Source organism: Toxorhynchites rutilus, chromosome 2 (genome assembly GCF_029784135.1).
Source record: "Toxorhynchites rutilus septentrionalis strain SRP chromosome 2, ASM2978413v1, whole genome shotgun sequence".
Taxonomy (NCBI): Eukaryota; Metazoa; Arthropoda; class Insecta; order Diptera; family Culicidae; genus Toxorhynchites; species Toxorhynchites rutilus.
This window is the reverse complement of record NC_073745.1, coordinates 181001861-181028465: the sequence shown is the minus strand read 5'-3', so window position 1 is coordinate 181028465 and position 26605 is coordinate 181001861. Positions and strand designations below refer to the sequence as shown.

At 39.8% G+C, this 26605-nt stretch overlaps 2 protein-coding genes across 3 annotated transcripts in view; one reads left to right on the top strand and one right to left on the bottom strand.

The window, feature by feature from the left end:
- The window catches only part of LOC129766469 (uncharacterized), a 32626-nt gene extending 21023 nt beyond the window's left edge, over positions 1–11603 (bottom strand). Inside the window, exon 1 of the mRNA XM_055767002.1 lies at positions 11566–11603. Within this exon, the coding sequence (XP_055622977.1) occupies positions 11566–11603 (38 nt within the window). The remainder of the gene's footprint in view (positions 1–11565) is intronic.
- LOC129764250 (polyhomeotic-proximal chromatin protein) overlaps positions 4975–26605 on the top strand; it is a 149913-nt gene continuing 128282 nt past the window's right edge. For both annotated transcript variants that reach the window (XM_055763162.1, XM_055763161.1), the window contains exon 1: positions 4975–5603. The gene's annotated coding sequence lies outside the window, so the exon portion shown is untranslated. The remainder of the gene's footprint in view (positions 5604–26605) is intronic.

The window sequence follows — 26605 nt, the reverse complement described above, 5'->3', positions numbered from 1 at the left end:
TTGCCACTCGCCACAGCTTTCACAGTTGGAAAATTTCTTCCCATCCAGCTTGTGACATGTTGTTCAGTAAATTACATTTAATGCGACGTGCCGGAGAAAAACTTTGCCACTCACTGAAACTAATTGTTGCCTTGATGAGCGCCGAACCGAAGCTACTCTGTTCTTGATGCGGGTTTTCTAATTGTCGTGAGCAGCTTTGCAAGCCAACTCGAGCACTCCGACGGACGAAACTCTATAATCGCTGTTAGGTATACTGGTGCTCCGGCACCAATCCGTTCGGCCTAGTTACCCTTGCGGAGTAATCAGTGAATGCGGCCAACAGGGAACTGGAGACCTGCACGGTTCGAGTGAGACTTTGCCTTTCCCTTAACTTGTCCTCCCTTGTTCCGTCCACGATGCCGATGCCGTACAACTACACGGGTTTACGGTTTGAAAGAAAATAAGATATTTTTTTGGGGTCCGCGTGTTTTATACTCTAGCGGTACACACTCACAGGATAAAGACAAATCGGCAGACTCAGCCGGAGGGGCGAGTCCAACGAGACGAACGAATGAGCGTTAAAAGGGAGCGATGGCAAAAAAAATACATTCATTATGATTTGTTCGCTCGTTGGATTCACATGCAGGCTAAAAAGGGTCCTTTTCAGGATCACAAAATTATCTTCAATCTAAAGAGTTTATTGTTTTGTTATCACTCGATATCCCCATCTTGTCCGGCTAAACCTTTCTGTTTAGTGATTGCATTTGCCACTCGCCACAGCTTTCACAGTTGGAAAATTTCTTCCCATCCAGCTTGTGACATATTTTACAGTAAAATACATTCAATGGCACGTCGCATTACCACCACTCAGTATCGGATTGGAGGTAATTTTAACCTGTAATTGAACATTTGCGATGACAGTGGTACAGTGTCGACTTTCAATGTGGGGTCATAATTTGGATCTCTATGTTTACAAAAATGTCCAACTAAATAAGTCGCATTACATGTCCGTCCAATTAGCTAAATGTCGAACTAATTGTAAGTTACTGTACTTTCAATCTGGAAACAATTTAAGAATTGGTGAAAATTGAATAATCAGGAAAGTCCCCAACTATCAATAAGCTCAGAACAACTGCCAATTCACATACTCATCAGATCCTGGCAAACAAATTATGAAAAATCAATTTGTGTTTTATTATTATTTTGGATAATGTTTTAGAAAGCATTGAACTGTATTTCCTAAACTCTTTTTTGGAAGGTTTAATGGCCCTGAAAAGCGCCTTGTTTTATGGAATGGTTCCAATTTAGAAAACTTTGTACTCGTGGTTTTGAAAAAACCATTTCGAACGCCCTCGATGCCGCCTTGTTCTGGATTTGCCACCAAAGCAGTTTGTATAAAGAACAAACTTTTTTCTTCTGCTACCTGATGCCGTTTTGCGATTGCGTTTGCCTCTCGCCACTCGCTGCAACTGCCTGTTGTCTTGATGTGTTCTGTTCTGAATGCGGTTTTTCTTATCGTCGCGAGCAGCTTTACCAGCCAACTCGATCACTTCGGCGGCCGAAACTATATAACGCCGGCTAGGGGGACTGGTGCATTGGTACTAACGCGCTCGGCCTAGCTACCCTTGCGGGGAACTCCATATCAACACGGTTCGAGCGGGATTTTGCCTTTCCCTTCACTTTTCCTCCTTTGCCATGTCTGGACATGGCTGCTTGGGTTGGTTTGTTGATGTGTTGTGATGCGAACCGATGTGGTGTACGGTTTGAATTAGAGATGTGCCATCCGCTCATGAGCTGTTCCGAAGAATCGACTCTTTGAAGTGAGTTGACGCGGAACAGCTCGCAAAAAAAATCAAACAGCTCTTCAGCTCACTTTGATGGTGATGAAGGAGAGAAAAGAGCTGTAGAATTGAAGAGAGTGTGTGAGCTGTAAGATTCAAATGAACTGACCGTCTCTCGCTCTTCGTGTTAAGACATCAGTTTAGTTTCATTTGTCCCTCGTCTTTTCAACTGTTATATTCGCGTTGACGGCATTGAGCTTTGTTTACCAGTTTAGGGGGCGCCAAAAATAATAATTGGCTCTCAGGCAGAATGAACACGTTTTTAAAATTCAAATTATTAATGAAAATTAACTTCTGTGTATCAAATGAGTATTCTATTTCAATGAAAAACACTTTGTTTGCAGGCGGTGCAAAAATCTCATAAGATTTTTTTTTTGAAGAAAACTTTCTATTGTAATGTAAAGCCTCAGTAAAAATGTCGGAAATGTTGTACTCGCCGAGTCTGTTGTAAATAATAGTCTGGAATACGTGTTTCAAGTAATTAATAATATGGTGTGAAAAATTTCATTTGAATTTTAACATTTTCAAACTGGCTTCGTGGCTATCGAGTTTGGGACCCAAATTGAAAGTCGGCACTGACAACTGAGCTGAAGAGCTGTTCATAAAGAACAGCTCATTTAGATGAGCTGATATGATCAGAGCTGTTCATCATGATGAGCTGATTTGCACACCTCTAGTTTGAATGAGAATGATCGTTACGGCAGCGGAGCGGGGATTTTTAAGCTGACTGGCTGGCTCGAGAATTACGCATGTGTGAGACTGCGACCAATGTTTCGTTCATTTTTTTCTTTTTCCTTTCCAATCGTGCTTCATTCTATTTCGCTGCTGCTCTGGTTGCCCGTTTTGGTCGGTACGATTTGAGGAGCACAAAATGGACCAATCAAAAATGGGCAAATAGTGCATTTGGACAATGCTTGATATTTCACAATTATTCAATTATTTATCTCAAGAAAAATAAAATGTTATTCGTTATGATAGATGCGTAGATATATTTCCTATCGATTGATGCAAAAACCTTTGCGATCTATTGAGAAATGCTCGAGTTATAAGCGTTCCAAATCTTGCATTTTTTCCTACTTGTTCAGTGCCCAGATTTTCATTTCACCCCCTATATCTTCCGGTTAGACGTAGTCCTACGTCAAAACGCAAAAACACAACACCAAAGTGAAGGCTTATAGACTTTTCGGTTGTCTTCCAAAGATGCTGCATGTAGTTGCCTAACATCCAGAATCTTCACAAGCTCACCAATTAGCGAGTTTTTAAAACAACCCGATGCTTTTTTCAATTCTTCAACACTCAGACTCGCATCGGAGACTACGCCTTCTATCTCCACATCTCGAGAAGGGATGTAAATGTGGTACTCCCTGTTGAAAATCTCGTGGTCAACAATCTTGTTCGCCACATCAAAAGTCGGTGCTTCTACACGCAGTTTGTCCGGTCTCTCTTTACGTATCAAGACATCCGGATACTTACGTAGCAAATCTCTTGAAATGTCAAGAGTTCTCAACGGTTTCCCTTTGGGCCGAAAGAAAACAACCCATGGTGCCTTTGAGGACTGTTGGTAATATCGCGTCCGCGCAACAATAGCATCAGCGGACGCCATAACGGTTGCGCAGACGGTGCGCAACCGCCTATGAAAACAAACAAATAAAACTCACACACACTCACACGCACACACTCGCGCAAAAACTCAACTTAAAACTAACTTAGAGTAAAATCTAACTTAAACTAAAAATTAGTTCAAATAAAAAATCTTCTTGAAAAAAAAACAATAATTTCTTTAAGAAAAAAATAATAATAATAAAAACTTGAAAAAAAAGAAATTCAGTCTGATGAGTCCGAACAACTAAACAACCCTATTCGGAGAGCTATACAGCGCCGCACGCTATGGTATAAGCACAATAGCGTGACGGCAAAAACTATTCTTTTGTACTTCTCTGTTTGATGTTTGGTGAAGATACAGATGTAACGCTCAATGGAACCAATCCACAGATCACCGGTCCAGCGTCGCTGACGTTAAGAGATGAGTCTGCTGATTCTCCGAGCAGTGTAGCCAATTTATCCGCTGATTTCTTCGAAAGCGTACATAGCACTAACTCACCGGCATTTTCGTATGTAAGCATTAGAGACTGTCCTGCTTTTGATATGAGTTTACCACTTTTCAACATAACAGAATTTGAAATTTGTACTAGTCTGAAAAAACTCGATGCTTCTAAGGGACCTGGAAACGACAATCTTCCACCGTTGTTCCTGAAAGAATGTGCAGAGTCTCTAAAAAAGCCGCTTTCAACGAGTTTAAATAAATATCTTCGTCACAGTGTTTTTCCGAAGCTACGGAAGACAGCTTCAATCTGCCCAATACAGCTTCGTTCGTAACGCCCTTCGCTCATTACCGTCGGACCCAGCGAATATGCCGATTACGAAAGCCCCTGTAGACTCATTGCTATGGAAACGCTTGCCCTCAGACGTTCGAATTAACAACGACTTTTTGTCTTCGATTTGGTTATTGGGAACATCGACTGTCCTTCATTGTTATCCAATGTTGCATTTTAGACACCTTCCCGTCATTAGACGACACAGAACCTCTTATGGTCTTACTAACCCGTTAGATGTTTGTTTTCGTTTGTTCAATAATGTTTGTACTGTGTTGGAGTTGAATGTGTCAAAATATGTCTTCAAAAATATAATTATGGTTTTATTAGGCTAAGTCCAGTCTGTGGAATTGTTTTTATAACGCTGCAAATAAATAACCAATATTCAACATATTCAACTATTTTTTGCAGAAATGATGACTGTAAATCGACTAGAAATTACATTACGGACTATCTACGGAAACAACCGTGCTGTGAAATTTTACAGAGCTATTTTATTCTGAGATTTTGCTGGCCCGGCAATATCACCGATAGGGCAAGCACGAACTGGCATTTATTTCATTCATTTACAACCGATTTACTTTGACTTCTCTTCGGAGTGCCGAGAACACACCTACACACCCGCACCGCGTGAGCTCGTGTCTTCTGTGTGTGCGTTTGGATTTTTATTTTGTCGCTTATGGTATGTCGTTTCTGTTTCGTAAGCGGACGCTGAACAAAAAGAGAGAGAAACTCAGAAACAAAAAAAAAACAGATATATACTAGGAATATACGAAGTTAGAGAAACACTGTGATGTGAAGATGCAAATACATGTTGAAAAAAGAGGCACCAAAATCATCTCTCTCGCTTAATGATACAGAGTCTAGCGAATTTGATTCATCTAATCAGTCGCGAGTGCGAAAATTTCCTTGCCAATTGAGAAAATAAACCACGAACTATTGGATTTAGTGGAAGTTTTGTTAGTGCAGCACGATTTCATTGAGTGGCTGATTCTTCTACGGTGTCCTTCGTCTAGAGAAAATGTCGAAGATTGTGCAAAGTGCGAGGAAAACGATAGAGAAGGGTAACGCAATCCCTTACTGAGTGCTGATATACTGAAGCAGAAAGAGGAAAAATCCTTGTGCAGAATAATCATAAAGTTAAGTTGTGTGCTGAGGCTGAAAATTACCCTCGAAAGCAGAATAGAATTCAGTGTTGAATATATATTTCAGAAAAATAATTACTGAAGAAAAGGAAAACTGAGTGTCATAGAGTGAATAATCTCATTATCTAGATTTACACCACTTATTGTGAATGTGTGAAGCTTTGCATACGACGTCGTTTGTTTATATCGTGTTTCGGTAGTTATTTCATAAGTTTAGTTTTTTAGAGTTTGCGGTTGTGCATTTATATTTAAAACGAAAAACAAAGGTAAGCGCTAGAGGGATGGAAAACAAGATATAAATAAATGAAAATATTCGTTCAGAATGGGACATTTTCCGGCAATTTTCTTTCGCGATTTGATATGGGACCAGTCTCGAGGCTAAAATCTCTGAGCTTGCTACGCAAAGGATGTTCGGTTATTTAGCGAATTTTGGTAACTTTTTAAAAATTTGAAAATTTCCCGAAAAAATTATATTAACTTCAGTTGTTGAGTAAAAGCAGTAATAAAATGTTTAAGGTTTTCTCTATGTTTGGAAACATGTAATATCGTAGAGCAAATATTTAATTGCAAATTTCTTTCGCAAAGAAACATAAATTGTACCTCAAGGGAACACATTTTGAAATAGGTTACAGTAAGAGCGATTTTTCTCGTAAAATGTTGCCAAAGATCACGTGAGCATATCCAATCAAGAGCCAAACATGTTTTCTTCGACACTTACATATTTCTTGTTTATATTTTTCTCGACTTTCATTTTCTCATTGTTTTTTTCTCTCTAGTTTAGTGACTTTCAACACATTTCGGCTGGTTCGTCACTTTTACATTTTTTTGAAGAATTTCGGGAGTGAGAATTGAACTCGTGATCTCTGCGTGAGAGGTATGGATGTTACCACTACGCTAGATCGCCTGCTTCGCTAAATGGTGTTGGCAATTACCAGTAATCTCGAATGCTTGTCGTCTACGAAAACTCGAGTATAAAGCTGATGTAGATCCTGTTGCACCTATGATTGTCCCTTCGATGCAATAATCAATGCAGATTTTGATTTAAGTGTTTCATAAATCACTCCAATTCGCGTTGAGCTTCATGTTACGAATTGGAGGAGTGAGCATGACAATATGGGATTACAGAAGGAATGAACATACTTTTAAACTAAAAAAAAGACGGGTGGGTAATGTCGGGGACATAACCGGAGTGACGTAGGACTATACAAAGGGGACATCTTTCGTTAAATATATATTTTAGATATATTGTTTTATTTTCTTCTCCTACGTGAATACCTACCTATCTACCTGAAAAATGGATTAGTTTACTGTTTACTCTTTATGAATATGTTGATGGTTCTGAAAAGAACCTTTGGTGTTGTGTTTTTGTTATCACTCGATATTCCCATCTTGTTCTGTTAAACCTTCCTGTTTAGCTATTGCGTTTGCCACTCGCCACAGCTATCACAGTTGGAAAAATTCTTCCCATCCAGCTTGTGACATGTTGTTCAGTAAATTACATTTAATGCGACGTGCCAGAGAAACACTTTGCCACTCACTGAAACTAATTGTTGCCTTGATGAGCGCCGAACCGAAGCTGCTCTGTTCTTGATGCGGGTTTTCTGATTGTCGTGAGCAGCTTTGCAAGCCAACTCGAGCACTCCGACGGCCGAAACTCTATAATCGTTGTTAGGTATACTGGGGCTCCGGCACCAATCCGTTCGGCCTAGTTACCCTTGCGGAGCAATCAGTGAATGCGACCAACAGGGAACTGGAGACCTGCACGGTTCGAGTGAGACTTTGCCTTTCCCTTAACTTGTCCTCCTTTGTTACGTCCACGATGCCGATGCCGTACAACCACACGGGTTTACGGTTTGAAAGAAAATAAGATTTTTTTTGGGGTCCGCGTGTTTAATACTCTAACGGTACACACTCACAGGATAGAGACAAATCGGCAGACTCAGCCAGAGGGGCGAGTCCAACGAGACGAACGAATGAGCGTTAAAAGGGAGCGATGGCAAAAAAATACATTCATTACGATTTGTTCGCTCGTTGGATTCAGATGCAGGCTAAAAAGGGTCCTTTTCAGGATCACAAAATTATCTTCAATCTAAAGAGTTTATTGTTTTGTTATCACTCGATATCCCCATCTTGTTCGGCTAAACCTTCCTGTTTAGCGATTTGTTGCCACTCGCCACAGCTTTCACAGTTGGAAAATTTCTTCCCATCCAGCTTTGTGACATGTTGTACAGTAAATTACATTCAATGCGACGTGCCGAAGCACCACTCAGTGTCGCATTTTAACCTGTAATTGAACATTTGCGATGACAGTGATACAGTGTCGACTTTCAATGTGGGGTCATAATTTGTACCCCGAACTCTATGTTTACAAAAATGTCCAACTAAATAAGTCGCATTACATGTCCGTCCAATTAGCTAAATGTCGAACTAATTGTAAGTTACTGTACTTTCAATCTGGAAACAATTTAAGAATTGGTGAAAATTGAATAATCAGGAAAGTCCCCAACTATCAATAAGCTCAGAACAACTGCCAATTCACATACTCATCAGATCCTGGCAAACAAATTATGAAAAAATCAATTTGTGTTTTATTATTATTTTGGATAATGTTTCAGAAAGCATTGAACTGTATTTCCTAAACTCTTTTTTGGAAGGTTTAATGGCCCTGAAAAGCGCCTTGTTTTATGGAATGGTTCCAATTTAGAGAACTTAGTACTCGTGGTTTTGAAAAAACCATTTCGAACGCCCTCGATGCCGCCTTGTTCTGGATTTGCCACCAAAGCAGTTTGTATAAAGAACAAACTTTTTTCTTCTGCTACCCGATGCCGTTTTGCGATTGCGTTTGCCACTCGCCACTCGCTGCAACTGCCTGTTGTCTTGATGTCCACCGAACCGAATGTGTTCTGTTCCGAATGCGGGGTTTCTTATCGTCGCGAGCAACTTTGCCAGCTAACTCGATCACTTCGGCGGCCGAAACTATATAACGCCGGCTAGGTGGACTGGTGCACTGGTACTAACGCGCTCGGCCTAGCTACCCTTGCGGGGAACTCCAGATCAACACGGTTCGAGCGGAATTTTGCCTTTCCCTTCACTTTTCCTCCTTTACCATGTCCAGACATGGCTGCTTGGGTTGGTTTGTTGATGTGTTGTGATGCGAACCGATGTGGTGTACGGTTTGAATGAGAATGATCGTTACGGAAGGAAGGAAGGTCTTGTATTATAGAGACTTTAAACTTTTGCAGTTCATTCGTCTCTAGCCTTGAGAAAGGCCCTTTGAAAACTCTACTCTACTCCAGCGCTACCACCTCCGCCCTCTCGCCTTGAGAAAGGCACTCGATCCCTCGCCGTCCAGCCCGTCCAGCAACGATGTTGTCCAGTCGGTGTCCACACAAAGAATGGATCGTTACGGCAGCGGAGCGGGGATTTTTAAGCTGACTGGCTGGCTCGAGAATTACGCATGTGTGAGACCGCGACCAATGTTTCGTTAATTTTTTTCTTTTTCCTTTCCAATCGTGCTTCATTCTATTTCGCTGCTGCTCTGGTTGCCCGTTTTAGTCGGTACGATTTGAGGAGCACAAAATGGACCAATCAAAAATGAGCACATAGTGCATTTTGACAATGCTTGATATTTCACAATTATTCAATTATTTATCTCAAGGAAAATGAAATGTTATTCGTTATGATAGATACGTAGATATATTTCCTATCAATTGATGCAAAAACCTTTGCGATCTATTGAGAAATGCTCGAGTTATAAGCGTTCCAAATCTTGCATTTTTTCCTACTTGTTCAGTGCCTAGATTTCCATTTCACCCCCTATATCTTCCGGTTAGACGTAGTCCTACGTCAAAACTATGAATGAAAATTGTTTTTCCCAAATTAAATTAGTACTCTTTACAAATGGAAATCGCTTTTGCCTACAAGTGGTGAAAAAATATCACACTAAAATTGTGTCTAAAAACAATTTCATATTACAATGGTAAATTTTAGGTGAGTATATCTGAAAAATTAATGGAAATAGATAAACTAGGTTAAGGACAACGTACTTCAAGTAATTAAATAATGCAAAGAAAAAAAAAGTTCATGCAAATTTTAGCAATTTTAATCTGCTTTTGGACCGACTAATCTGATATAGAATAGTTTGCCTGAAACAAACTAATGTCGTGTCCAGATGTCGACACCGTACCGTCGTCATCGCGAATTGTTGCAAAATTACAAGCAATACTGTCAAGGTTGTTGATGAAACCTGGGAATAGCTTCGTGTTATAAAACGGTAACATACCTGAGCTATAGTCACATGCCACAAAAGTATTTTAATAGTGCCTATATTACTGTCCAATAACCTATTGTTTGATCAATGTTGTTGCAGCAGTCCAACAATGATTGGGCTGAACGGGTCAAACGTGTGTTCAACTCAAGACATTCCCTTTCGATACAATGTAGAAATTGTCGATTCTGCGATTTCAAGTGAAATTCATTCAATTTTTGGTATAAACATTCCCAATTCTCGAGATTGACGAAAAATAAATGAAATATGGTGGAGAAAACGTCGCACGAGAAAATAATTTTCCTATGCCAAGAACAAATGACAAAATCGAAACAATGTCGAATGTGTAAATATTTCTGATCAAAATAAAATGTTTCACGGTATTTTAAAATTTATTATGCATACCTTTCTCCTAGAATTGCTGATGTTTAATGTTTTATAAACTGTTTTAGAGTATGAATTATGTGAAAAAAAATGTGACCCATGTGTCAGTGGACAACTGATGCTTGTTATTCATTGACATTTACGCTGCAAGTATACTGCTGGCAGCGTTAACGATTCGATGAACGACAATTAATTTTTTATATTTCAAATAAAGAAGGTCTCAATCTGTATACATTGGAAGAACAACCACGAATGTTTTATGTTGTATCAATTGTTGCATTTCCAAAAATGTAGATTGTTTAATGGCCTGTATTTTATCCATTTTGGTGCTGAAGTCCATTCAGCGCGCTCGGGTAGGAAAATGTATTTCGTGAGTTACTACCAACAACTACCCGCGCTTGAAAACTTAGAAATTCAGAGTTATGCGATGATAAAAATGGGACGGTAACCATCACAAACGTAAACTCTGGATATTTGTTTTTCGTATCCGTTCCAAGGCTTTACCGCAACGTCGTACTTTGATAGGTGTGTATACTCAAATCTAAACATTGCGCGAAACGAGAGAGGCGAACACACAATTGGATCACCATAGATAAAGAGTGTAGCATAATGGAGTGGTCGCGTACATGGCGAGCCACGCACACACTGTAACAGAACACGGCCAACAAAGTGCGATCAAGAAAGCAGAATGAGGAGACGAACGAGTGGCGAAAACATGCGGCATACGAGACAGAGGGAGAGAGAGAGAATGAGAAGTACAAATACGTTGAAAGAAACGGCGAGGGATATAGGAACGGAAAAAATCAAGAAAAATCAATATGAATATACACAGCACGAGAAACCCATTATCGCGGAAGAAGAGTCAACGTGTGGAGGGCATATGAATAGATCATCTTCAATATTTCGGGCTAAAGACTAAAGAAATTGCCGAGTAGACAAAGACTGATAAAAAACGTCGGAGAAAAAAAGGAATGAGGGATATTTTGCGAAACTCTGGATAATTCCCCAAAGCACATGTTCATTAAATTTTTCGCACTAATTATCGAATCTCAAAAATCAAATGTTTCGTTTATAATACAATATCAATTTGAAATGCAACGAGAATGAATCCGGGAGAATGAACTGCGGAGGAAAGTGACGGAATAGGAAAAGCGAAGGCATTCGCTGAAAATCAACTTTCGCTCTACATACAAACCGATATCCCCTGTTGCCTATGAATGAACGAGACAGAAAACGGCTGTAAGTTGTTTAAAACTGAAAAACTGCGCGATGGTCGTTTTTCACCGACGTGCCATATATTGCCGAATATATTATCGGTTTTGTTTTTATTCACGTGTTCATTTGCTCACCTCTGTTTTTTTTTGCAAGTTTTATGTTTCGAGAGTAATTTTAATGAGAACGTAGAACAAAATACCAAAAATCGATTTTTTTTTTGCGTGCAATGTACACATGCTCCTCATGCCGAATTCTTTCATTCTATTTCCATGTATATATGTAAGTGTAAAGATAGTGTAGAAATGAGTGGAAGTAGCTAAAAATAAAAAAAAACAAACTTTGGCTAGCTGACCAAATCGTACGCTTTGCGTTTGGCGGTCGGAGCGGTTGCCAGATACATTTAGGTTATCTCCGAACAAAATCCGATAAAGTGTTTTGTGAATGAATTCACTTTCAAATAGTCGTGTTCTACAATGAGATAAATAATTAGTACATACAGGCCGGACCCGATTATCCGGAATTTTTGACTCGATTATCCGGAGTATTTTATTTTTGATTTTCAGAAATTTTGAATAATTTGTATAATAATGCCATATTGAATGGCTAATATGGGTATCAAATGGAAGGGCTTGACTTGTAGAATGCCGTTATTTATGAAAAATTCAAATCCAAGATGGCGGCCACTACAAAATGGAGGATTACATATTTTCTCAGAACCTCATCAATATGGGTATCAAATGAAAGGGCTTGACTAGTAGAACACAGTTATTTATGAAAAATGCAAATCCAAGATGGCGGCCAATACAAAATGGCGGATTACATATTTTCTCAGAATACCATCAATGTGGGTATCAAATGACTAGCTTGACTAGTAGAACACAGTTATTTATGAAGAATTTAACCCAAAATAGCCGCCACGACAAGATAGTGCCATATTTTTTTTCCAAAACCTCATCAATATGGTTATCAAATGAAAGTTCTCGACTTGTAGAACATAGCAGATAATGAAAAATCCAATTCCCATCTTGAATTTTGAATTTTTTAAGATCATGGAATACGCAGTTTTATAATGACAGTAGAATTGAATGTATGTTCCATTTTTCAGATCAATCAGTCAACAGGAACGGGGTCAATTTTCTATTAATGTAAGACAACCCTACAAACATTCAAACATACATAGAAACAGGTCAAACTGAATAAAACCATTTAATAAGTAACTAGTTGTTTGGGTACTGCGGCCATCTTGGAGTTGGATTTTTCATTATCTGCTTTGTTCTACTAGTCGAGAACTTTCTGTTGATAGCCATATTGATGAGGTTTTGAATATATATATACAGGATTTTCCAACTTTAAATTCCGAAACTAAATTGAAATAAAACACACTTAGAATTCGAATTTCGATGGAACTTTTATTTCAAATTCAAGTTTGGTTTATGCCATTATGTGTGAAATACAACATCATTCAAATGTCCACCTAGGGCTTCCTCGCACACCTTGATCCGGAAAAGATAATTTTCGATGATATTTCGGCACATATGGGGCGGTATCTCGGTCATAACTTCACGAATGTCGTCTTTCAAATGTTCAAGAGTTTGCGGAGAGTTGGCATAGACACGGTCTTTCGCATAATCTCACAAAAAAAAGTCTAGCGGGTTCAAATCGCATGATCTGGACGGCCAATTGGCATCACCAAAACGCGAAATTATGCGTCCCTCAAATTTCGTTCGCAATATGGCCATGTTCGGTTGTGTTGTGTGGCACGTGGCGCCGTCCTGCTGAAACCACATGTCATCCGTATCCATATCTTCAATTTGTGGCAACAAAAATCGGTTAACATGCGGCCATAGCACTCATCATTCACAGTTACCGTCTCGCCGTCCTCATTTTCAAAGAAATACGGCCCGATGACTCCACCAGACCATAATGTGCACCAAACAGTGACTTTTGGCGGATGCAATGACCTCTCAACAATCACGTGTGGATTTTCTGAGCCCCATATACGAAAATTTTGGGTGTTCACATAGCCACCGAGCTCGAAATGTGCCTCATCGCTGAAGAAAATTTGATGCGAAAAATCTGCATTTTGCTGCTGTTGTTCGTTCACTCAATCGACGTATGCCCGACGCATTCCATGGTCACCACGCTCTAATTTTTGTACCAGTTGGACTTTATATTGATGTAGGTGCAAGTCCAAATGCAAAATTCGCCACAATGATGTGTTCGACAAGCCCAATTGCTGAGCACGCTTTGGAATCGAAACATTCGGGTCATCCTCCACACTGGCAGCAACAGCAGCAATATTTTCGGCCGAACGCACATTACGATGATGCACAGGTTTCACAATATCCGCTACGGATCCAGTTTGTTCGAATTTACGCACTACATTAGCGATTGTGTGCTCTGTAGGCCGTCCATGACGACCAAAATCCGTCCGTAATGCTCGAAAAACATTTGCCGGTTTTTCATCATTTTTATAGTATAATTTAACAAAATTAACACGTTGTGCGATGCTAAAACGATCCATATTGTAAAATGGCAGACATTCAACTAACGATATGACGCTTTGGTTGACAGCTATGTCAAACCCTGTATATGGCGCCATTTGGATTTTGGATTTAGAATTTTCATTAATAACTATGTTCAACTAGTCAATCCCTTTAATTTATTATACATATTTTACGGGGTTCTGAGAAAATGTGCAATCCGCCATTATGTAGCGGCCGTGTTCTTGGATTTACATTTTTTATAAATAACTGAATTCTACTAGTCAATCCCTTTCATTTGATATACATATTGAAGGGGTTCTGAGAAAATTTGTAATCCGCCATTTTGTAGTGGCCGCCATCTTGGATTTACGTTTTTCATAAATAACTGTGTTCTACTAGTCAATCCCTTTCATTTGATATACATATTTCTGAGAAAATTTGTAGCTGTCGCCATCTTTGATTTACATTTTCCATAAATAATTGTGTTCTACTGGTCAAGCCCTTTCATTCGATACCCATAGAAACCTCAACAAAGTACTTTAAAAATTACGCAAATAGTACATTGTGACGTACATTCAGCCGGTAATGAGGAATTAACGTTCAAAACCTTGCAGTCCAGCGTCACTCTCTCGCTTTCGAAACTTTGAACTTACACCCCGGTACAGAAATGAAAGACGTAGTCCTACGTCAAAAAATCTCAATGTAGGATTTGTATAGTATACCACATACTCATACATAAGCCTCAAAGCATATTATTTCCATAAGGTCAGAATAAAAAACTATCAATAATTTGTGCAACTTTTTCTTCGATTGTGTGAAATTAGATGCACGACCTATGTCGTTTTCCAATTTGAGGCGTGTAAGAGACAGTCGTAATGTATATTATTTAGTCAATTGTTGAAATTCCTTTTCAAGATAGTCGGTAATACTGTTTCGTAATAGATTAATTCTTGTGTAGTGCCAACTAGGCGATATAAGCTAATGAAAAATGAAATCCAAATCACAAATCGCTCAACATTTCGGTATACAGTGTACGACAATCACAAGAATACTAAAAGAGAGAACTAAAATGATAAATTGTCTGGTATGAAACCATCGAGCATTATAAGATAAATTGAATATGTTGCTGAAGGTAGAATTGTTTTAATGTTTAAATTAATTGATGGTAGATTTTCTATATTTACTTTAAGGGAAATACTGCAAGCTAGAAACGGCTATATACGGCTGTGGTTTCTCAAGTAACGAGAACTTGATAGCATTTCTTTTAAAATATTTATCAAGCTAAGAACCTAAATTTGGAGTGTCTGCGTCGTTTAAGTTCAGTGATTCTGATTCTAATTTTAAAATATGTGCGATGGATAGTTTCAGAGAACAATTTTTCAACTACTTCAAGACTTATGATTTGACCGTTGACCAGATATATAATTGCAACGAATCTGTCTTATTTTTCAAAATGATTACCAGATAAACGTTAACTCATTTGGAGGAAAAAAGGAGTCGCATGAATCAAAGCTGAAAAAACAAGATAATTGTCATGGTCCAATGCTTCTGGTAACCATAAACATCCATTGATGAGAATTGAAAAATTTAAGATTGATGTTGCGGAAACTATTACTTGAATGCTTTTAAAATCATTATTCTGGAAGTTCCCGAAAAAGACTACAGCCTAAGGGAGTTTCGATAATAGATAACTGCATTGCGCATCATTGTTGGAATGAAGTTTCCTATGGAGATGGACTGATTAAATATTGCCCAACGTCAACAGAATGGTGGATAATTCAAAACATAAAAGTAATATATCGAGAAAAATTAGAAATGTCAGTCATGCTAAATTCGGAAATACTGGACAAGGCACTGAAAAAATAACATTGAAAGATCTAGCTATATGAAGAATTGTAGCACGTAAACCATCATCATAAAATCTTGGAAGCAAGTAGATGTGGTCCATAACAAATATTTACATATGGAAGACAGGATTTCTGTATCCACTTTATTTATGATTTCTGATCCTGGAAATCAAATAGTGGTTCCGAACTTCGAAGAAGGAAGGATATTTCACACACAACTTTCCGACAGCCAAATTATCAGTATAGTGAATGATCCATCAGAAAAGGATGAAGATACCGGAATATGGGAAATGGGAAATAGATGAAGAAAAAATGATGAATACTTACAGTAATCAACCGAAAAAAGCAGCTCTGAAATACGCGATCTGATAACGCAAAAAGGGTGCAATTCATACAAAAATACAATTCAAAATATCTGTTTCGAATATATCACGTTTCCATTTTATCACGCGAAATTTTTTTTTGGGCGTGATATAATCGAGACGTCACACTATATTTATACGCATTGGATTGTTTCATGTAACGGCGGAGATAATGTTGTTAGCAAATTGTTGCTTCAGCGGTGCAACTTTCCTTATTCGGTGAAAGGCAGAGTAATTGTGCGTAGGTGATCTGGCGTAGTGGGTAACACCCGTACCTCTCACGGTAATGGTGTCACGAGTTCAATTCTCACTCCCGACATTCTTCCTTCAGAATGGTAGTAAAGCTGTTGGTCCGAGTGACGAACCAGCAAAAAGTCTGAAAGTCAATATAATATAGCAAAATAAAGTGTAATTGTGGTTAAATTAAAAGCATTTGTTCGGTTTACGGTCAGTTGAAATTCGGTTGTTGAGATAAATTTGTCAGGTATTATACAGACTGTTGCTGTCTTAGTCAAATCCGAGGAAGAACCGTGGGAAAACTCATGTTTTTCGCGCATTAACAGTTTTTACAGAAAATTGTTCAATTTTAAATTTTTGAAAAAGAATGGAAACTGAATCTGTGCAGTAAGCAGAAAATGACATCTTTATTTCTAGACATGTCAACTTTTATAGAAACCAGCACTGTCTGAGTTATTTCTTCAGTTGTATTTGGTTTCTCATGTGGAACAATAAACTGCTTAAGAAATGTGTTGAATAGTTCCAACAAATGTTCCTTCAACAAGTTCAATTTGAAGCATCTGATTCTAATGTTTTTCGTCAATGCGGAACTTTATTGACTTGAGGTATTTGTTTTGTAAAATGGGTAACATTTTCCCTATGAGAAATATTTTACAGAAATCACCAACGAAACGAAATAATAATACTAAAATCATATGTCACAAATATGTCACAACGAGTAAATGAAGCATCTTACGGCAGCGATTCAAATTTTACCTAGAAATATATAAAATTTCAGTCGAAATACGTCAAAAAAGCAGAAAATACTGAATCAATTCAAAGAATTAAAAAAAATGTGTTTATTTTGATGGATATACGTTTAATAGCGAATTCTTTTTTGATTAGTTCCAACCTAGGTTCGCACAAGCTTCAACCTAACTGCCTTCAAAAGGTTTTTTTATTCACTCAGTTCCAACCTAGTTTCGCACTAGTTACAATCCGAAAACTGATGGGTTCGCACTGAGATGTTATACGGCTTTACGTTCGGAAAAGTATAGAGGTGAATGAACCGCGAAGTTAAAAGCCTCCTCAAAACAAACTAGAAGATGAAAAGTATAGACAAATAGTTAAGTAGGTATCAGGACTACTCAATACATGTAATCAAAAAACAGTAGTAGAAATTTTCATTCAAATTTACAAGACTTAAGACTACCCTCGGCTTTCATAATCTGGTAGAGGGTAATTGTATTTGGGTTGTATTTTGTTTATGCAACATTTACTTGTAATATGTGATATGTAGCACTGATAATATTAGTGTAAACAACTTGTAGATTTCTACAACTTACAGGACTAATATTAGTGAAACTTTGATTATGTAACAGGGAAGTAACCCACGTTAAAAAACGAATTCGTTATAAGTCATCAACGAAAACGACCATACCCTCTTTATGGAGATGAAAATAAGTTGTTGCTCTATTAAGAAACGGCAATTTGAATAAATTATGAAATTATTATTGTTCGTAAGTTCGGTTTGTATCATCATGGGTCAGTAATAGTAGAGTTCCGAAAGTATTTCGATAATTCATGGCATTTTCAAAATCACAGCTTTTCAATTGAAAATGCGATTTTCCGAAAAATGCAATACTGGCAACCGATGCCTTGGCTGTCACATTTAAAGAGCTGAAAAAGTTGCTCTCTTGCCATTTGGTAGACAGAGAACACCAAGTAGGAAGAATAATAGAGAGGTTCGGAGATAATAAATGATATATAGCACGGAATACGATATTTCGTACTATGCAGTTAAAGAATAAACGAGTAACGAAGAAAACGCGTTTTATGAATGCGCGCTGTCCGTCGGATTCATTATACGCATACCACACAAGCTGGAGGAACTTGAAGACGTGTGCGGCATGCATCACAAAGGCACAACTACTGTTCAATGATTGTGCTTTCATTGTGGCCATGTTTGTGGAATATGGAACATTCGTTCTCTTCGTCATATATTGCTGATAAATGTGAAGATTTGCCGCGTTTATTTGCCTCTCTCCCATGGCTCCTACTCAACATTGCTATTTTAAGTTGCCGAAATCGCTGTTGCGTGAATGAATTTGTTGTCAGTGTCAGACCAGCGTGTGCTTTGTGATAGAATTGGCATACATCACTAAGTATTGATTGATTAGATTACTTTAAATGACTTTGCTTGTGTTCTTTTATTAATGCGAATTCGCGTTATAAGCGTATCATAATTTAAAAACAGTTTCCACTAAAATTTCTCTGTTACAAATAAAGGGTAATTTTAAGGATGCTGTTCTTCATTTTTAAATGAAACACAAACATTGCAGAAAAGTGAAAATGAAATGGTGAAGATGATCTATGCAAACTTTGCACCACTTATTCGAACACTTCGACTGGTATCTTACCGATGACTGATGTGGAACTACCAGAACATCGTTTCTTTCCAATCACCAGCGGCCCGGTCTTAGGTTTCTTGCTGCAGACTCTATTGCGATCCTTATCTGCTATATGTTGTTAAAACTGTTTTCACCGGTAGCATCAATTTCAAGCTCCAGTAAATCATGTATTTAAAATTAAAATATCTTCATCTTAAACGGAATAACAAATTTGGCATACTTTCTCTAGAAAAAAGTACAAAGAATCATAACCGCCTTTTTTCACCGCCTTTAAGAATAATTCAGGAATAATTCACAATTATCTTCATATTGATATATCATTTGTATTGTTATGTTTTCTGCAACTCATAATACTGCAACGCAATTGCAAGAGAGTCTGATAAAAAAAATACTATTTTTGGCATTTTCTTTTACAGAAAAGTCTCATTCATGATACTGTCTCTTTGGTCTCAACACCTCGAAACCGACAAGAACCCGAATTTTTCAATGATTTCGCCTATGTTGCCTAAGACATTTGGAGTTCTGTCGTCCCCTTGCTATAAATAGTAGAATAAGTTGAAACGTAAATACACTATAGATTTTTTTTTATCCAAAATATATATTTTTATTAAGGCTCATATGCCGTCAGCCTAACGGGGCCGGGAGTTCAATATTTCGACAAAGTTTGCTTACAACTATGTTAGTAATATGTAACCGATCACTCGCGGTTGGCTCGAGGTTAGTATTACAAGTGTTCTCATAATTGGTATGTTGCAGTCTTCGATGCTCTGTACGTGTGCCCGACACGGGATACCTCCTATTGGGATGCAGCTGACCATTAATCAGCAACGCCCCCCTAGTCTGTACCCCATATCTAGCGTGGTGCGTCTTTCTCGATTCGAGGAATCCAGGATAGAATGGTCACTAGCCGGCGCAATCATCAGCTCGTGTAGAGTTGTCATAAGCGGTACAACCTTTGGCTCTTGTTGAATGATCAGTGGACTGCACAACCTTTGGCCCGTGTATCTGTAAAGAGTGTGTGTATGTATTGCCGCGACTAAGTAAAAGTTATCGTTTGGATAGGAGGGATATGAAACGGGGACACAACGAAGGAAACATCATTAAACGTTGACATCGGCGTTTCTGAGGAACAGGTATAGATGAAGCAGAATATCAGGATCACGGCTACCTAAGATATCCCGGACGGGGATATCCGATTGTCTGCCTTGTGCTCTCAGTGCTCTAGAGAGCTGAGAGCGAGCAGCATGGAACCGGATACACGACCAGACAACATGCTCGATGTCGTGGTAGCCATCGCCACAATCACAAAGATTGTTTGCTGCGAGCCCAATGCGATAGAGATGCGCGTTTAGGTTGTTGTGATTGGACATAAGCCGAGATATCACGCTAATGAAATCACGACCTACATTCAATCCCTTGAACCATGCACTCGTCGAGACCTTAGGAATAATCGTGTGTAACCAACGACCGAACTCATCTTCACTCCACATGTGCTGCCAACTTACGAGCGTATACTGACGAGGAATGTGGAAAAAATCATTATAAGCAATTTGCCTTTCAAAAAGTGTGCCTTCTAAAGCGCCCACCTTAGCTAGCGAGTCCGCTTTCTCATTCCCCGGAATCGAGCAATGAGAGGGAACCCATGCTAAGGTAATCTTGAATAATTTTTCGACCAAAACACTCAATAGTTGTCTTATTCTTGTTAGGAAATAAGATGAGCATTTATCAACTTTCATTGAGCGGATTGCCTCTATTGAGCTGAGACTGTCTGAAAAAATAAAATAGTGGTCGATGGGCAATGTTTCAATGATCCCTAATGCGTAATATATCGCACCCAGTTCAGCGACATACACGGAACGAAGATCTTTGAGTTTGAAAGAGGCACTGGAATTTTCATTGAAGATGCCGAAGCCAGTAGACCCGTTTATGAATGAACCGTCAGTAAAGAACATTTTATCAGATCTAACTTTCCCATATTCTGCCGAAAATATCGACGGAATAGAATCGGAGCAACCAGATCACCTGGGATTCCATGGATTTTTTGTCGCATGGACAGATTAAAAATGACAGAGGAATTGCAGAAGTATGGGAAGCAAACTTGGTTGGAGATGCCTTGTGAAGGGTGCACGTCGTGGGTAAGGTACTCATGGTATAAAGACATAAAACTTGACTGAGGAGTCAGTTGGAGTAGATTTTCGAAGTTATCAATCACCAATGGATTCATGATCTTGCAACGGATGAGAAATCTGTAAGATAATTCTGTGAACCGAAGAGTAAGCGTGGGTACTCCTGCCAATACTTCGAGACTCATCGTATATGTCGAATGCAAACACCCCATGGCTATACGCCAGCAACGATATTGTATTCTCTCCAGCTTGAGAATATGAATCCTGGCAGCTGATCGGAAGCAAAAACTGCCATATTCTAACACTGATAATATCGTTGTTTTGTACAACTGAATGAGGTCTCCTGGATGGGCACCCCACCATGTTCCGGTTATTATTTGGAGAAAATTGATTCTTTGCTGGCATTTCTGTTTCAAATACGCAATGTGTCTCCCCCAGGTACACTTAGAATCAAAATATACACCCAGGTATTTGAAAAACACAGAGTGTTGGATCGTTTTGCCGGATAGGTGAAGCTGGAATTGGGCGGGTTCGTGCTTCCTAGAAAAAACGACCATTTTGGTTATTGTTTAAGGTATATTTGAATATGTATTTTCGATTTTTTGATTGCACGAATTATGATTAGTACGCTGGTACGCTCGGTACCTTGCTGGTGGTATCGGTTCTGAAGCAAGGTTCTGAAGTGTCTCAGAATACCTAAAGCGTTACATAGGGGTTTTTGAAAATTTTAAAATTGCCAAAACGACGGCCATTTTTGTTAAAAATGAGTCATTTTTTTATGAAGAATCGCCGAAATGAAAATGAAGCTCATAATAAAATCGAAAAAATGAGATATCGAAAAACGGCTATGTAACGCTTTAGATAATCCATTTTTACATGCTGATAAAATGCAAAATTGGAATCGGATGATTTTAAAGTTCACCCCTCTGAACATTAGATAAGAATTCAGTAGAGTAGCGGATAGTGCACGGTAATCTGGCCGATTACCTACGTGCCCATCACCGATAGTGGGAAAGCTTCTCTCAGTGTTTACGACCGCACTGTTCTCGTGCACATTTTGTCATCGCAGCAATCACTGCTCACTGCATTCTCTCTGTTTATTTACACCGCGCTTTTGGACACGAATTTTTTTAGCACCTTTATTTATAGTGAGACATGATCTAACTTTCTTCAAACTTCCCAATAACTTTCAGCAACTTTTTCTTTTCAACTTTCCACAATTTTCACCTCTTTCTGTCTTTGACGATTTTCTCATATTTCGTTCGTTTCCTCGTCAATCAAAATCTACACCGATGCGGCAGGAACAACACCAAGTTGGCCAGAACATTTCCCGACCCGTAACCCTGTCCTGGGAGTCATATCCCGCTCAGTGTTATCCCATGAATCCAGCTCTTCCGATTATTGGCTTCGACGATATACACAAATTCTTCTGCTCGCAGCGGTCTGGTCTAACCAAACCACCTGGTCTTCGTACTCAGCGATGGAACGTACTCCTAAACCCAGCGTTCCCGCATCAAGTTAGCTAGCTGCTGCGAACGCTGGAAAGCGTCTCGAAGCGCCGCCGCTGGGATCAAGTAGGTAGAACAACACACGGTGAATTTGGTGAAGCACCCTTCACAACACGAGTCGGCGTCAGTGCTTCTGCTTCGTCAGACTGCTGAGAAACGTAGGTTGGCGGACATGAGTTGATTATGTCCACTGATTTGACGATGGTGCAGAATCTCGTCCGTTATTTGCTTACCGTCGTGAAGAAAAATCAGCGCTTCTAAACGCTGGAGGTAATTTCTTTTTTGGCCACTCTTCTCTCTTGTACAAAAAGGGTGATTCTCGATCCCACGTACTATCAGAATGCATTTCTGGGTCCTTGCCTCACTTCGTAATCTTGTCTGCTACATTTAATATCGTTGGAACCTAGTACCAGTCCGTCAGCTTTGTCAAGCTTATTACTTATCCGAACCTAAACCCGACAAGCTATTTGTATCTGCGCTGATCGGATCGAATCCACAACAGCACCACGATTGCGTCGATCCAGTATACCACTTTATCAACTTTAAAGCTATGGCTCTGCAGTACCGTCTATGACAACAGGGCTCCGAGGACATCCACAAGAAGCTCTAGCGCGGGAAAGAAATTTGCTTCCATGGAGTCACCTTGAACCGGCTTATAACCAGCGCATACATCACCACTCCGCGAGCATACGCAACGCACCTGTGCGCTGTCTCACTCGCTTCAGCAAATAAATGGTATTTAAATAGGGACGCTACAAAAGTGGACCGATAGGGACAGCAAACGACGCCATATTTTTCCCGCTCTCTGGATATTTCTCTTCAGTAAGGTTTGCCATTTCAAAATGGAAAGATATAGGATCCAACAATGAGTCGAGATTTTAAAAATTTACTACCGAAATTCGGAGCCAATGGCCTCAACTTTAAAAGCACTACGTCCAATTTATGGTCGTCATAATCTTCCTGCCAGATCAACAATTGAGCGTCTAGTGGCAAATTTGAATCTACAGGCACAGTACAAAATGTTCTCGTGCCAGTGAGACAAAGAAGTGCCCGTAGTGTCGAGAATATTGCTGCCGCTAGCGCATCAATTGAGGAAGATCTCAAATCAGTCTCTCACACGTCGTTCTCAAGCATTGGGCATCTCTGTGACGTCGTTGTGGCGAATTTTACGAAAAGATCTTGGCCTACATTCTTACAAGATCAAATTGACGCATGAACTGAAGCCGCTTGACCACCAGAAACGTCGTCTGTTCGTGAATTGGGCTGAGCAACAATTTGAAAATGGTCCGGACTTTCATCAAAAAATCATTTTCAGCGATGATGCTCATTTCTGGTTGAATGGCTTCGTCAGTAAGCAAAATATGCGTTATTGGTTAGGCAGCAATCCACACGTACTCCATGACTCACCATTATATCCCGAAAAAATACGGTTTGGTGCGGTTTATGGTTCGGCGGCGTCATTGGGCCGTACTTCTTCCGTGATTATCAAGACCGGCACGTTACTGTGAATAGGAATCGCTTCCGCTCAATGTTAACCGAATATTTTTGGCCTGAATTGGATGATACGGACTCAGACAATATGTGGTTCCAACAGGACGGTGCCACAAGCCACACGGTGAATTTAATCATCGATTTATTGAAAATCAAGTTTGGTGTTATCTCACGAAATGGCTCAGTCAATTGGCCGCCTCGGTCGTGCGATTTGACGCCGTTAGTCTGTGGGGCTACGTCAAGTCTATGGTCTATGCCAACAAACCAGCGATGATTGATGAACTTCGTACGAATACGAAGATGTTGGACCAACATCTTTCCGCACACGGTAATTGGAGTGAGAAATCCAAAAGCATCGAATTGCGCCATAACGAAGCTGAGGACAGTTCACTTCGTCGGGTATTCTTCGTCACAAATAATTTTCAAATACTCTAACTTTAATGTTACCCCAATCGGTGCGCAATTTTCATACGTCTGAACTTCTCACAAACTTCATGAGATGATCCGACCGCTTACGAATTCAACAAGCCTTGCTGATTGCGGTTCGAAATTTTACATTCCGGTTCTGCTCTAAATCGTGCACATGTACGAATTCCGTTCTTCTTGGGGTTTCCTTTCCTGGGCTCGTGCACCGACAACATAGACAACTCCGTATCCTCAGACACGTCAAACATCAGTAAAGTTCGTGAACACTCGCAGTGGACTTTCCACCTTGTTACGTTTGAACCGGACTCAATCCAGCTTGTAGCTTGGAGGCAGTTTATCGACTAACTCCTGCACAAATATCGGGTTGTTGATGTGTTCAGGATGTGTACGGGCAGCTTCGGGATGGTCGTATAACTGCTTGATCGTAATCCCGAAATGAATGAAAGTTTCCAACTGATCCACCTTCGGAGCTGATGCGTTCCCCCACCTTCACCAAGAGTATATTAAGCAGCTCCTCTGGTTTGCCAAACAGATTCCGTAGATCTCGAATTACGTCCGGAACGGAATCCGGCATCACGAGCTGACTTTTCACCGCATCCAGCGCGTTACTCATCAGGCAGTCCGTTTCAACCGTTTGCAACCGTATCAATTTTTCCAGATTCGAAAAGCCGCAGACCTCTGTTGTCTGCTCAGGCTAGTAATAAACAGTGGCCAAACTTGATATTCCCCTTTAATTTTTTGGAAGAACGTGTGACATCGTTTTCCAGGCTGCGCCCCTTCTTCTTCTCTAGCACTTTTCATCGGGTTCTCGTTAGCTCCGCTATCGCTATTTTCCACTCCATCCTCACTATCCTCGATCTTACCGTCACTTTCTTGTTTATTTGGCAGGACCGGAGGCCTACCATTACTATCGTCGCATTGTAGTTCTTTATTTTGGGATAGCACCTCGGGGATCTTTGATTGAGAACCCTTAATCGCCTTGTTCTTTCTGCTGTAGCCACTGCTTACCTTTTGCTTCGGTTTGTCCTCCGGAGCATCACCGATGTTGACTCCAACGGTTCTTGCTACTACAGCGCGTTGTCTCGATAGATACAATTCTCCATTTGCTTTCTAGTAGTATCTTGTCTCTTCAAAAAAATTGCGTCCTAGCAATTTCTACTCGTACTTTACCTGCTATCTATCTATTTCACGCTGGAACTGCAGCTCAAGCTCGCGCAGTTGCCGTTACGGCTTCATCTGTTGAAAACAAACAATACTTTCTCCCTAGCGAGTTGTATCTTCCGCGCCTCCATCTGCTTCGCAAAGATCTCTTTCATCAGCTGTTCCTCTTCAGACTGCTACTCAGCAAAATCCATGAAATCAGCCCGTTGAAGTTGTTTGTGGCGGTTCTTGAAATGCTGTTTTCAATTACATCTGTGTTAAAATTTCGGAGAAGCTTCACAAGGTAATATGCAGACAGTTCGCTGTTTTCTTGATGTGTGAAGGCTTTCGCCTACGAAACTTTCTCCGGTTCCTCGATATTTCAAGTTCGGTAATACCAACACAACAAAAAGAACTCGAGACGAACGGAACATCCGAAGAACCAGCGAAAATTCTTCTGAAAAATAGTCCATCATAGTTGCATAGTTGCTTCATATCCTTCAAGGTAGGAGTCAGTCTCGGAATGAAGCATTAGGCTATGGACCCTTCAACCTGGCCACGAAGAATAGAATTGTGGGATTTTAAAGTTGTCAATACGCGAGCTAGGAAATTTTACTACAATTGGCCGGAACCATAGCCATGGCCAATAAAAAAATAGGTTATCGGTATGTTCTTCAGCTCTTTCGTGGCCTTGACGATCAGCTGCTTCTTTAATTTGGCCACGGAATTATTGGGGTAGCTCTTCCGTTTGAGGTTCGGCTAAAAAATGTCTTTCGGTCTCAGCTGGATGAGGGATGGTTGAATTAGAGATGGGCGGGCGTTCACGAGCCGCTCATTTGAGCCGGTTCGTCAAAACGTGCGTACGATCCACGGTTCTGTACAAATGAACCACGGTCCAAAAAAGAGTCGTGGTTCAAAAAAAAAAGTCGCGGCCCAAAAGACTCTAGGCTCAAAAAAGAATCAGTCGCGGTTCAGAAGAGGCTTGACTCAAAAAAAGCCGCGGTTCAAGAGAGTCTTGGCTCAAAAAATGCGGTTCAGAAGAGGCTTGGCTCAGAAAAGAGCCGCGATTCAAAACAGTTTCTGCCCAGAAAGAGCCGCGGCTCAAAATAGAGCTGCAGTTAAACGAAGAGCCCCGGTTCATAAAAGACGGGTGGGTAATGTCGGGGACATAACCGGAGTGACGTAGGACTATGCAAAGGGGACAGCTTTTGTTAAATATATATTTTAAATATATTGTTTTATTTTCTTCACCTACGTGAATACCTACCTATCTACCTGAAAAATGGATTAGTTTACTGTTTACTCTTTATGAATATGTTAATGGTTCTGAAAAGAACTTTTGGTGTTGTGTTTTTGTTATCAATCGATAATCCCATCTTGTTCGGCTAA